This window comes from Balaenoptera ricei, chromosome 15 (genome assembly GCF_028023285.1).
Source record: "Balaenoptera ricei isolate mBalRic1 chromosome 15, mBalRic1.hap2, whole genome shotgun sequence".
NCBI classification, from domain to species: domain Eukaryota; kingdom Metazoa; phylum Chordata; class Mammalia; order Artiodactyla; family Balaenopteridae; genus Balaenoptera; species Balaenoptera ricei.
In genome coordinates, this window is record NC_082653.1 from 50,924,004 (window position 1) to 50,937,114 (window position 13,111).

Consider the following 13,111-nt stretch of genomic DNA (forward strand, 5'->3'; position numbering starts at 1 on the left):
CAAAGTCACTTCCTCCTCGAGGCCCCCTGGTCAAGCCTCAGAGCCTCACGCCCTAACCCTCTTCCTGGGCCCTCCTGGGTCCCCCACCCGGCCTGACCCCGATTCTTCCCCGGGTAGGAGGCTCAGAGCCGGTGCTGCCGTCGTCTCTGGAGCTGGAGGACCACCAGCCCGCTGACCCCGACGTTCCGCAGCGTCGGGCCTTGGGAGCCCCGCTGTCACCTGCAGGCCCTGCCCAAGGTGGGGGGCAGACGAGGGGCCAGAGCAGAGCCGCCGCGCTGGGGACCCTGCGCCTCCGCCAGCACACATGCGTCACCCCGCCGCCCCCTGCGCCCCAGCTTACCCCACCGCCCCCTCGGCCCCGGCCCCCACGCGGGAACGGAAGTCCCGCCTCCCCGGCCACTCTGAGCGCCGATTGGCCGCCCTCATCCCGCCACGCCCTCGCCGCGCCCCCCCACGCCCTCGCCGCGCCCCCGCCGCGGGGACAGCGGCTTCCGAGAGCGCTGTTCCGGGTGGGCTCCGCTGTCCTCTCCGGGGTCTCTGTGGGAGCAGCGGCCACAGCTTTCTAGGGGTTTCAGTATTGCTGGACCCAGCCGCGTCACCTCAACTCGGGGACCGCCACCATCCTTCTCCGTCTGCGGAAGGAAGGGGGCGTATGCAAACAACCTGGAGTTCCAAGTTCCTGATTGGTGAGCGTCTCGGAAGGGGGCGGGAAGCTCGGGGTGAGCAGGGCGGGCTTAGAGGGCCGTGATCGACGTGCGGACGGTCCAGTGGCTCTGGGAAGATCGGCAGCGGTGGCCAATGGCGAAGGGGAGGGGGCGGGCGAGGGCCGAGGAGTTGCGGGGGCAGTGGGCAGGGTTGCTGGTGAGTCTGGGATGCTCTGCGGGAAGCGGCGGGGGCGGTAGTGCTGTGACGGACGTGCAGGCGGACCACTGTTTCTGGGAAGCGGGAGGCGAAGGGCCAATGGCCACGGCTGGAAGGAGGGGCGGGGCGACGATGGGACGGGGCAACCGGAGGCTTCGCAGAGCTGCGTGGGAAGAGGTGGGGGCGGGGCATCTGTGATGGACGTGCGCACGGGCCAATGGCCGCATGAAGGGGGCGGTGGGTGACCTATGGCAACAGTGTGGGGGCGGGGCGGTGACGGGGCGGGGCGAGCGGAGGTCTCGCAGCGAAGTCTGGGAAGCGGGGAGGGGGCTGGGGCGCTAGTGGTGCTGACGGGCGTGGGCAACGGCCAATGGTCGCGGGAAGGGAGGTGGCAGGCGGCCAATGGCGGCGCGTGGGGCGGGGCGGGGCGGTGGGTCTGCGCGGCGCCGTGCGGGAAGCGGCGGGGCGGCGGCGGCGGCGCTGAGGCTGAGCAAGAAGAGGCCAGGCGGGGGCGGTGGAACAGGTGCGGGCGGGGCGGCCTCGCCGTCCGCAGGTCCCGCTCACCCGCGTCGGCGCCCGCAGGTCGGTTGGAGGCCTCCGCCGCTGGGCTCCGCGGCGCAGTGGGCATGCGGGCGAGGCCCGCGCGCGCGTGAGCGACGATGGGGACGCAGGGCAGCCCGGTCAAGAGCTACGACTACCTGCTTAAGTTCCTGCTGGTGGGCGACAGCGACGTGGGCAAGGGTGAGATCCTGGAGAGCCTGCAGGACGGCGCGGCCGAGTCCCCGTACGCCTACAGTAATGGTAAGGCCGGCCGGCGGGCCGCTGCGCGCACCTGGCGCTGCCCGGCGACCTGCCGTCCGCCTGGTCTCGGGCCGGGGCCGGGCGGGGGCCGGGGGAGCAGCGACCCGAGCTCGCCGAGGCCCTCTGGGGCCCGCGGCCTCTTTGGGGGCGGAGATTTGGCCGCGGGTCTCCAGAGGAAGAAGGGCTTTTCTTTGGTCGCGGGTCCACATCAGGTGTGCATACCTGGGTGTACTCAAAGGCAAGCCGTTGGCTAAGGGCTTAGAGCATCAATGCCTAGTGCTGGAGGAAGATGCCCGTTCTTGACGGAATTAAACGTTTTCTCCAGATTTCTGGACGTGTGGCCAAAATACACAGCAAATACCCGTCACTGGCACCTGCTTGAGTTCCCCTCAGCTTCTGCGGTTGAAGGGGCCAGTGCGGCCCTGTGGCCGGTACCCCTGCCCTGCGGCCCCTCCCAGGCTCACGGGCCCTCCCTCCCCAAGGACCTTCGTGCTCCTGGCTGGGCTGTCTTTCCTGAGGAATTCTGCTTCTTGGCATCCTCATTCTGCACACCCTTTGTGGCTTTGTGTCTTGGGCTGTTGTCGGTCCCGCTTGACCACCGCCAGCGGCGGCTGTTTGCTAAACTGCTTGCCTGTAGCGGCCGAGAGTGTGGGCGCTGCTTTCCCACCCTTTCGTTTTAGGACTCGTTAGGGTCGTGGGGTTACCTGGGCTGGCCGAGCACCCTTCCTGCTGGGGGCTGTGCCGCCTCCCCGAGCACATGCTCCCAGCCCCAGGGAAGGCCGGGAAAGCAGGGCCTTGGGTTCATTTTAGGGGCGGGAGGGAAAGTGGGAGGTCTCCGGGGCTGAGCCGGCCCCTTCGCCGCCACTGCCAGGTGTTTCTCCAGGTGTAGATGGTGGACGCTTGAGTTGCCTCCCCAGAGGTGCTGTTGCTTTCCAGAGCCCCGCGCCCAGGAGGCCGGCGGTGTGTGTCCGGCAGAGCATGAGGGCCTGGGCTCCATCAGGGCAGCAGCGGTTTCCCAGGACGTGATCTCTGCTTCCGAGGGTCCTCCAGCCGGGTGCGGCGAGTGCTCGGGGACACACAGCCACAGGTGGAGAGGGGGACCTGCCTCCTGTCCCTGCTGTCGGGGAGTGATGTGTTGCTGCACTTCCTGTGACACGTTGACCGAAGCAGGGCTGAGGCCTGCCTGAGGTGGTGGAGACGGCAGGGACTCATAGTGACCTGGGCCAGCGGGAGGGCCGTCTGCCAGGAACGGTGAGGAGAGCCCCCTCTTAGACAGTCCTTTCGGTCAGGGCATCAGCTTGCTCCCCTCGGGAGCTCTGATTTCTTTTCTCTTAATACCCAGTAGTGGTCTGAGGAGAGGGATCTGTGCACGCGTCAGGACTTGCCGTCGTCAGGACTTGGCGGTGGCGGCGGCGGCGGCGTCATCGTCGTTGTCGAGGCTCCTGAGGGCCGGCCACTGGCTAGTTAGGCTCAGAGCACAGGCAGCAGGAGTCTGCATGGTGGAAGCTGGCAGGAGGGCGGGCCAGGCTCTGGAAGCAGCTTCTCCCCAGCGCAGCGCCAGACTGCTCCATGCTGGTGGGCCCCTGGGGCGCCGGGCTAGTGTTGGCACCGAGGCAGCATTCCGGGTGCACCTCGGAGCTCAGGAAGCGTTCTGCTGCCATGCTTGGGCCCTTCCCACTCTACCGAGGGCGGTGAACAGCCTCGGTTAAGGCAATTCCATCCTCCGCACCCTGGTTCCCAATAGTCTTCACGTGGAGGGTTGGGGGCCTACAGGAAAACACATTGTGGTTGATGTGCCCACGTCCTGGAAGGCTAGAGAGTGGGCATAACTCCATCCTCGCTGTCCACTCCTCGGGGTCAGTGTTGGTGGGAGCTCGCCTCCTTTGAGCCCAGGGCGTGGGGGATGGAAGGAAGGAGGTCTGATGGCTGGAGGATCAAGGTGACTGTGACGGGTGTGCACAAAGCATGGCCAGCGTGGAGGTCTGCCCTGAACCTGTGGGGCCTGCTGGCTGTTTCTGTTTCTGGGACCCAGTGATGCTGTGTGCCTGCGCCCCAGCGTGCCAGTGCGTCACCATGTCCCTGGACAGTTCCAGGTGTTTCTCTGGCTGGAAGTTGGTTTCTGTCCTCAGTGCGATCTAAGGGAAACTGCATCTTCAGACGCTCTCGTGCTGGACTGTGCACGCCTGGTGTTTTCTCCACTGCTTTGTCCCCAGTGCGAGCTTGAGAGCTGCACACGGGAGGTGCAGAGAGCAGCCTGGTGTGGCACCCCTGTGGTGATGGTCACCACGCAACCCCTCCCAGTCCCTTCTCTGTCTCTGTGCTTGCCTGGGTGCCTGTGTCTGGATCTCACCCATTTTTCTGGGTGATTTTTTTGGGTTTGCCTTTCCTCTGTGAGGTGCCAGGTTCTGAGGTGAGGTGTGGGCCCAAATGTGATGTGTGCCAGGCACTCCTCATCCTCTCCTCCCCACCACCCTGGACGAGGCACCAGTATCCTCCCATTTTATAGGTGAAGAACCGAGGCTCAGGCAGCGCTGGGCAGCTGGGCGCTGAGCTCCCCCAGTTAGAGTCTGGCTGCCAGGAGCCCGGCACTGTAGTTGCCGGGGTGACCCCTTCTCACCACTCACTCTTGGGCCCTTACCCTCGCCTCCACCCTGGGCCTGGGCCTGGCTTCTCTCTCTGATGACCACAACCCTCCCCTCCAGCACTTCCTGTCCTCAGTGCTTCCCAAGCTGAGCTCTTTCTTTTCTCCCTGCACTTTCTTGCCCTCCTGGCGTCTCTGTCCCAGGTCCTGGGGCCCCTCCCGCTGCTCTGGGGCCTGGGACCAGTCACCAAGGCCCATTTGTTCTAACTTCACTGCAGTGCTCCTGCTCTGCCTGTCTCTCTCCTGGGTGTGCCAGCAGAGCAGAGCCCCAAGAGTGCCCAGGGTCAGCCACTAACCAGGACAGCAAACCACCAGTTTCCAGAGAAGTTTCTGGAAGCCAGACAGGGCCACACGTAGACCCATCTGCACGCCTGGAGGGATTTCTCTAGTCTGCCCCTTTGTGGGAGGTACTCATGTGCTACATGTGGTATAAAGACCAACCTACCCTACACAAGAGGATGGCAGGCTTTGAGGGACGGATTTTGGTACCTGCTTCGGATTATGCTAGTTACGTTGATTTGTAATTTGGATAGGCATGGCTTTTGCTAGATTTTCAGGTAGTAGTTAAGTGTGTAGCTAGAATATTTTCAGTTTTAGAAGCCTTTCCCCAGCTTTCAGCACATGCCGTAAGTTTGAGCAGAGGACAGCGAAGGCTTCAGTGGCAGGCACGGGCAGCGCAGAGCTGGTCTCCCTCGAGGGGTTGCGTGGTCCTAGCAACACTGCTGTGTTGTGTCGTGCACACATGATATCATTGTTCCCATCAGCAAGAGCGTTTGTGTCTTGGATGATGAATCAGGTAGAAGTGTGTTTCAGGAAGGAAACCCTAGGAGGGTGTGGGGAAGCAGGTGGGAAGGGTCCTGGGGCACTTTCGGCTGCTGTTGTGTTTGAATTGGAATTGGCAGGGTGCATGGTGGCTGGTCCATGAAGAGCTGGCCACTTACCTGGCCTGGGCAGGGGAGGAGGAGGAGGAGGCGGGGTTGCAGCCAGGCCGGGGAGCGGGCAGCATCTAGTGTGGGGACACGCCGCTTACAGGGTGTCATGGGGCCTGGGGCCACATCAGTCAGGGCGTCGTCCATCAGGCGCTTGGAGAAAGTGGGGAAGGTCTCAGTGTCCGGCACCCTGGCTTGGAGTGAGCTGCAGAAGGAATGCGCGAAGGGAGGGAGAGGTGGCGGGTGGGCCTGGATTTACTGCCCTGGGCGCTCGGGAGAAGGGCGTTGGAACTGAGTGCAGGCATCAGAGACCAAGGTGGGGCCGTCCGCGCCAAAACCGGGTGTGCGGGGTCACCCTTAATGTGGGAAGGTGGGCCCTTTAAGTCCTTTGGGAATGAGCTGGGAAATAAAAGTGAATAAAGTGAACTTGAACTCTGAGGGTAAGGTGGTAACCTAGGTTTTCTGGTCATGACTGGGGTCTGATAGTGACGGGCAGACTCCGGTGTCCAGAGTGCTGCACGATTTTTTCTGCGGAGGTCAGAATGTCCAGGACCTCGTTGGCTGTGGACTTACGTCTTTCAGAAGGTAGAGGAGGGACAGGGGAACAGAGGTGATGGGGTAAACTGATGCTGATGGAGGCGGTGGGGCATGATCAGGCAACCTCGGCTCTTCACGGCCCTTTGGCTAGAACGCAGAAGAGGGAAGCTGTTCACACAGGAGGAGGGCTGCTTGGCAGACAGGCTTCCAGAATCGTGAGGAGGGAAGGAAAGTGAGGAGGGGTCTAACCAAGGTTTAGCCAAGGAGTGCAGAGGGTGTGGTGTCAGGAAGCCAGCATACAGAGAGGAAGCCCCCATCCCCAGAGAGGAAGAACAGAGTGGAGAAGGCCCGAGCCCTGGACGTGGACCGGCTCTCCACAGGCAGCCAGGTGCCAGGTCTGGGCGAGGGAGTCAGTGCCACCCCTGGGCAAAGGTCTTGGCTGGTGATAAACACATATTTGTGAGCCCGGGAGGCCACCCGGTGTGTTCTGTGAATCAGAGCACAGCACTGTGGTCCCTGGGGTTGGGCAGACGCGCTGGGACTGAAGCGGTTCTTGGGGGTGTAAGCTGAGCTGTTGCCGGCCTGCACCTTCCCGGGCAGTGGTTGTCCATCACCTGGGCAGAGGTAGGGTGGGTGCCTGCAGATGAGGTCTGTGCGACATCTCGCTGGGAGGGCTGATAACAGGGACGTAAGATGCTTTGTGCAGCCTTGGAACACGGAGATGTTTAGCAGGGTGCCGAGGGTCTGTGTTTAGGTCCAGAAACCACCGCGGAGGGTTTGGGAGCTCCAACTCGGCAGCAGCGTTGCCTGGCCACTTTGCCCACCTGCCGCTGTTGGCCGTTGCCTGCTAAGCCCTGGGCTGGTGTGGCTTATAGCAGTCCCCTAGTTTTAGCCAGTTGTTTTGCATTGATCTCTGCTTTCCCTTGTTTAGGCCTCTCTCTCTTCCTGGGTCCGATGTTGTTGGTCCTCAAACTTCTGGCATGCATTGGGAGCTGAGTCTGATTTTCCTGCTGACATAGTTGGGGCAGGAGGAGGTGTGTCCCTGAGCATGGGCTCCGGTGCGGTGTGGCCGGCAGAGGCCCCTTTCAGCGTGGTCCACGCTCACTGGCTCACACGTGCACAGGCACACACATGCGCACGCACACACATGTGCACAGTCTTGCGCACACGGCTTGGGTCCCGGTCGGCGGCGATGAGGCCCCTCAACAAGTAGGAACAGCTTGGTCGTGTTGTCATTGCTGGGAGTATCTTCCTTACTTCAAGTCACTTGGCAACACACAGAGCCTTCAGAGAGGAGGTCCTGGTGAAGAATACATGGGAAGATGTTTAACCTTAAAATCCAGCAGGATGGAACATTCACCCGGGAGCTCCTCCCAGAGCAAGTCTGACGGCGCTTGCCGTCTTGCTGGGGGACTCAGCAGCCTGTGTCCAAAGCTGTGAGACACTTCCCTTTCCACGAAGTGATCAAGAGTCTATCCTGGGGAACATAAGGGGACACAAGTGGAGAAAAGCAAGGCTTTTTTTTTTTTTTTTTTAATAAAAATGAAAAACTTGAAGCAGCCCAGGGGTCTGGCAGGGAAAAACTTGAAGCAGCCCAGGGGTCTGGCAGGGGACATATGGTATATCTGTAGAGTGAGATATTATAGGGCCTTTAAAAATGCTGGTTTGAAACAATATTTAATGAATATTCAATGATATGGGGAAATCTCTCTGTTTTCTTGTTAAGTGGGAAAAAAAGCATGTCGAATTACATAGTGTATAAATGTATGTAAGATGGAGGACAGAATCGAGTGAAATCTAGGAGAATGTTAATGGTAACCTTTGAGTTTTGGGGTTATGAGTAGTTGTGTTTGTTTGTTTGTTTTTATAATCCGTGCTTCGCCAGGTTTTGTGTGCAAAGTGTGCTTGCTCTTTATGGACAGCAGAAAACTTTTGCTTTGGTTTGGTCTGGCGTGGTTTTTAAGGCATTGAGGAAACCAGCCCACAAACCACCCTCGAGCTGCTGCTCCCCATACCGCGTGCCAGCGTACAAGGACGTCTTGAATTGTATGAGGTGCCTCTGTGTCCTCTCTGTTCCTGAGCAGCCCTGGTGGCAGGCTGGCACATGTACCCGTGGTGCCAGCCCCCTCTGGAGAAGGGCAGGTGCTGGAGCCAGCAGATCGTCCTTGTCCCTAGAACATCCGCGTGGTCAGCACATTAGGTGTGATTCTCTCGTGCCCCTTCGGTCCCCACTGGCCTGCTTCTTGTGTCTCTAGGTTCCTTTTGCCAGCACTTCCTGTAAGTGGAACCATACAGCATGGCCTTTCTCGTCGGCTCGTTCATCTCAGCAAGTCCATTCACATTCGCATACTGCAGCAAGTGCCATCCTATCCCTGGTGGCCCTCCTGTGCACGCAGGCACCTGGTTTGTTTGTCCATTTACCTATCAGTATGGTTTGGGTTTCCTGATTTTGGCTACTGTGAATGATGCTGCTATGAACATTCTTGTACAAATCCTTCAAAATTAAAAAAAAATTTTTTTTTGGTGGAGAAATACACATATTTATCATGTTGGCCCTTTGTAAGTGTCTGGTTCAGTGACATGAGACATTCAAACGCACAAATCCTCGTGTGTACGTGTCTCTGGGAGTGGGGTTGCTGGCCATGTGTGTGTCTGCTTCCCATACAGGGAGTGGTCAGACTGGGTCCTGAAGTGACCTTTCATTTTGAGTCCCCACCGGCAACACGTAGAGTTCTGTAGCTCTACGTCTTGGCCAGCGTTGGCTGTCATCAGCCTCTTTCCCTTTTAATCAGCTTTATTGAGGTATAATTTATGTAACCAAGAACCTGTATTTGTGTCAGGCCTGCAGTTCAGTGGCTGTGCTGACAGGTGCACTCACCTGAGAAGCCATCACCTCCCTCCACTCTTTTTTTTTTTTTTAATTTTATTTATTTATTTTATTTATGGCTGTGTTGGGTCTTCGTTTCTGTGCGAGGGCTTTCTCTAGTTGTGGCAAGCGGGGGCCACTCCTCATCGCGGTGCGCGGGCCTCTCACCGTCGCAGCCTCTCCTGTCGCGGAGCACAGGCTCCAGACGCGCAGGCTCAGCAATTGTGGCTCACGGGCCCAGCCGCTCCGCGGCATGTGGGATCCTCCCAGACCAGGGCTCGAACCCGTGTCCCCTGCACTGGCAGGAAGACTCTCAACCACTGCGCCACCAGGGAAGCCCTCCCTCCACTCTTTGCAGACTATGCCCCCTGCCCCAGACCTGGCCACCGCTGACCTTTACATCACAGACTGGTTTGCATTTCTGGTGTTTTTCTATGAGCGGAACCACACGGTGTGTAGTTGTGTGTGGCTTCTTTCTTTCCCCGTGTCGTGTGGGCTTCGGCCACATCGCCGTGTGTAGTTGTGGTTCATGCCTCCTTTGTGTGCAGCGTTCCACGTGTGAGGACGGCAGTGTATTCATCTACTCTGCACGTGGGCTTTGGGAGACTTTCCGTGTTTGGGTCACTCTGAGTAGTGCTGCTGTGAAAATTCTCACACGTGTTTTTGGTGAGTGAGTGTCTGTGTTTCTGTCTGGGATGCAGTGAGGGGGGGATTGCTGGGCTGCAGGTGCAGCCTTAGTAGATACCACCCAGCGGTCCAGAGCAGTCGAGCAGTTTCTATCCCATCAGGAGGGTATGAGAGTTGTGTTCGCTCTATATCCTGCTTCCGTCCTCGCCATGCTGAGGGCCGTACAGCATTCCATCCTGTGGATCACCTCCTGTTAAATCCTCCCAGTGGGTGGATTTTTAGCCTGTATTGAGTCTGTTTATAATAGAAAACGATGCTGAGGGGAATACCATCGGTTACTGGTATGCTGTGACGTTCCCTCTGTGTTGCTGCTGTACCTCGTCATCTTACTGTTCTGTAGGTGTAGTGATTAGTCACAGTGTAGGACCAAGGTCCCTGTTCCTTTGCTGGCTGTGAACAGAGGGCTGTCCCAGCTTCTCAGGGTCACCTGCACTCTTCACCATGTCCCCCTCCTCCACCTCCAAAGCCAGGTCAGGACCCTCTTTCCGTCTAATCTGTCAGACTTGCCGGCAAAGGGTCCCCACCTCTGAGGGCTCCAGATGACATTGGGCCCACCCGGGTAACCTAGGGTCCTCTCCCCTCTTGAGGCCCATAACCCATCACATCTGCAAAGCCCCTCTGCCCTGTGGGAAGCATGTCCCCAGGTTCCAGGGACTAGGACTCTCCCACCACAGCCTGATGAAGGTTCTGTTATTTTGTGTTGGTAGGGATTTACAGGCTGGTCGGAGGAGTGCACGTTTGCATTTCTGCAAGATGCTGCCAGGATTAGTTACTGCTGTGGACTGAAAGTGTGTCCCCCCCAAATTCACACACTTACACCTGACTTTCAGGTGGTGGTCTTAGGAGGTGGGGCCTTCAGGAGATGATCAGGTCAGGAGGGCGCGTTGTTGTCCTTGTAAAAGAGATCCTGGAGAGTTCCCTTGCCCCCTCTGCCCCTGAGGACACAGCAGGAAGCCATCCCACCAGGCACAGAATCTGCAGCCGCTGTGGTCTTGGACTCCCAGTTTCCAGACAGTGGGAGATAAATGTCTGCTGTTTGGAAGTCCCAGTCTGTGGAATTCAACCCAACCAAGAAATACCACAAACTGAGTGGCCTAAAACAGCACCTACTTACTAGCGCCCAGTTCCTGTGGGTCAGAAATCTGGGCATGGCTTGGCCGGGCCTCACAGGGCCTCTGTCTCTCACAGACTGTGCTCAGGTGTGGGCTGGGGCGGAATCCCTTCCGAGCTCATGTAGTTGTTGGCAACAGCCGGCCACCCTCCGTTCCTGGCCACGGGCCTCTCCCCGGCGCGGCTTGCTTCACGGAGCAGCAGGACAGTCCCGTGCAACGTGATCACGGAAGGGACGTCGTCACTCGGCCTTATTCCAAGGGTCAGAAGCCAGTCTCAGCTCGCACTACCCTCGGGAGGGGCATGTTTGGGGTGGGAGTGCCGGGAGGCGGGACCTGTGCCCACCTGCTAGTGCCCGCACACTGTTCTGAGACCCTCCTCTGTCTCCACGCACGCCGTGGTGCGAGGTGTGTGGCCTTGACAGAGGCCTGTGCTGTGGCCTCCCCCTTGGGAGGACGCGTAAAGGATGGTCAGGCATGTCCAGGAGGACTGCTTAGCCTGGGGCTGCCTGCACGGCAGTGTGTGAGTCCCAGACACTTCTGTGTGTCTGCCTGTGTCGCTGGAAGTTTTTTCTGGTTCCAAGAGGACCTAGACATTTTTTTGTTTTTGTCTGTCTCTGGGAACTTGGCGAGACCTTATTTTCCCTCCCTAAGGAGTAGCACTAAGAACAGCGGCTGCCTGTCTTGGGTTTGGGAACAGCGCCCTGACGCTGTGCGTTGGCTTCGTGTTGGAAATGCATGGGGAGCCTGACTGGGTCCAGGAGGCGAGGTCTGGGAGCTCTACTGGAAGACCAACGCCTCCAGCGTGGGGACCGAGCTGCGTCTGCAGCCCCCCCGTGAAACCGCGGGCTCCCCTGCTGCCTGTGAGGGCGTGTGCTTGGGGCCACGCTGCCTGGGAGCTGCGTGCCAGTTTCAGGTGCTGGATTTAATACTGCAGAGGAAGGCATTGATTAACATTTTCTCTTTCATTCCTAACTCAGTCTTTTATCACTCAGTTTTTGTTCTTTGTTATGAATTTTTAACAAGTTGTCCTGTGGCTTTTCATGTTGTTAGAAAGTAGCTGGATGGTTAGGCACTTAGTGTTGACTGAACAGACATAAAGACAGAAGAGAGGTTGGGGGATGTGCTGTGTGGTGGGACGTCCCTCCTTGCCATTCCCTGCAGGTGGGTCTGAGTTGAGCCTGGACAGGTACGTGGGAAATGCTTCCACCTGGGGGTCAGTCAGGCTGTGCCTAGTGGTCTTCATTCTGACTGGCTCCTGCTCCCTAGGAGCGATGGAGAACTAGGCTTTAAAACATCTGCAGTCTTGATATGTACACACGAGCTGAAGCTGCGAATTAACTTGGTTTGTTCCCTTTGCCCTGATTACCTTGTAATTTCCTAGGGGTGGAGTGAAGATGAATTTTCTAGGGGTCTTTTGTTCTGAGTTGGTGCCAACAGATGTGGGAAGTGTGACTCCTGAGGGAGGACTGGCCGTGCGGGAGAAAAGGAGCCCAAGGAACGTGGCTTCTGCACCAGGTCAGGTTGTCCTTGACAGGCTGGCGCTGTGGCCGTGGATGCCCCACTCAGGTGGAGACGCCCCATGCCCGAATGTGGGAGGCTGCGAAGACAGGGGTGTGTCCTTCTGGTCAGTGCCACCCAGCTCTCAGCCTTCCTCCTGTGTGTCCCTGTCTCGGGGGGCCCGTGGGGGTGCCCGGTAGACTCCCCAAATCACTAGGATGTGGGCAGCTGTCAAGATGAAACTTGAGGAATTCCCTGGTGGCGCAGTGGTTAAGAATCCGCCTGCCAATGCAGGGTTCGAGCCCTGGTCCAGGAAGATCCCACATGCTGCGGAGCAACTAAGCCCGTGAGCCACAACTACTGAGCCCACGTGCCACAACTCCTGAAGCCCGCACGCCTAGAGCCCGTGCTCCACAGCAAGAGAAGCCACCACAATGAGAAACCCGCGCACCGCAATGAAGACCCAACACAGCCAAACAAAATAAAGAAAGAAAGAAAGAAAAGAAAGAAAATATTTGTTAAAACTCTGAAAAAAAAAAAGGAAAGATGAAACTTGAGTGACCTTTTTGGTAGCCTTCTTCCTTCTACCTCCCCCATCTCTGAATCTGTGCTCTGAAGCACCTCTTGCACAGGCGGCAGCATCAGCAACCAGGTAATTACAGTGCTCCTGCCTCTCCAGCCTGTCACGTTTTCCCAGAGCTGGCGAGCTGCTTGGTGCTTAGCTCCTCCCTGCTGGGTGCAAGGCCAGCGATGCAGAAACGGGGTCAGGAGGCCAGCAGGACCAGTGCTCTGCAGCATCCCCTTTACTGTCCTGAAAAGGAGTGAAGTTAGTAGATCATCTGTTCTACCCACACTAGGAACTAAAACACACACGTATGTATACATACGTCGGTAACGTAAAGGAGGAAGAAAAGGGTGCAGTGAGATGTCGTAAGGTCGTTTGTGGTTAAGCAAGTCAGTGCTTGGGGACAGTTGTACTAGATGCTGAGAAAGTGACAAGAAAAATGTACCTGATATAGGTATTACTGTGGGTGATGTGATTTTTTTTCCAAAATGGTGAACAATTCTCGTTAAAATTCCGAACAAACAACACAGTCTCCTGTGATTCACAAGGTGGAAGCATCCCTGCAAAACGTGGTGTGAGGGTGGGGCCCACACGTTGCGCGGGGCGGGTCAGGGT

The 13,111-nt window shown here is 58.0% G+C and overlaps 1 protein-coding gene across 2 annotated transcripts in view; it reads left to right on the forward strand.

Annotated features, from left to right (window-relative positions):
• The first annotated feature begins 182 nt into the window (after window positions 1-182).
• Window positions 183-13,111, forward strand: part of RAB40C (RAB40C, member RAS oncogene family) — a 28,452-nt gene continuing 15,523 nt past the window's right edge. The window contains exon 1 of one of the 2 annotated variants that reach the window (XM_059897490.1): window positions 183-686. In XM_059897490.1, coding sequence (XP_059753473.1) covers window positions 305-686 — 382 coding nt within the window. In that variant the 5' untranslated portion in view covers window positions 183-304. Of the gene's footprint in view, window positions 687-1,351; window positions 1,663-13,111 lie in introns of those variants that run through there. The other variant, XM_059897492.1, reaches the window with a different exon arrangement.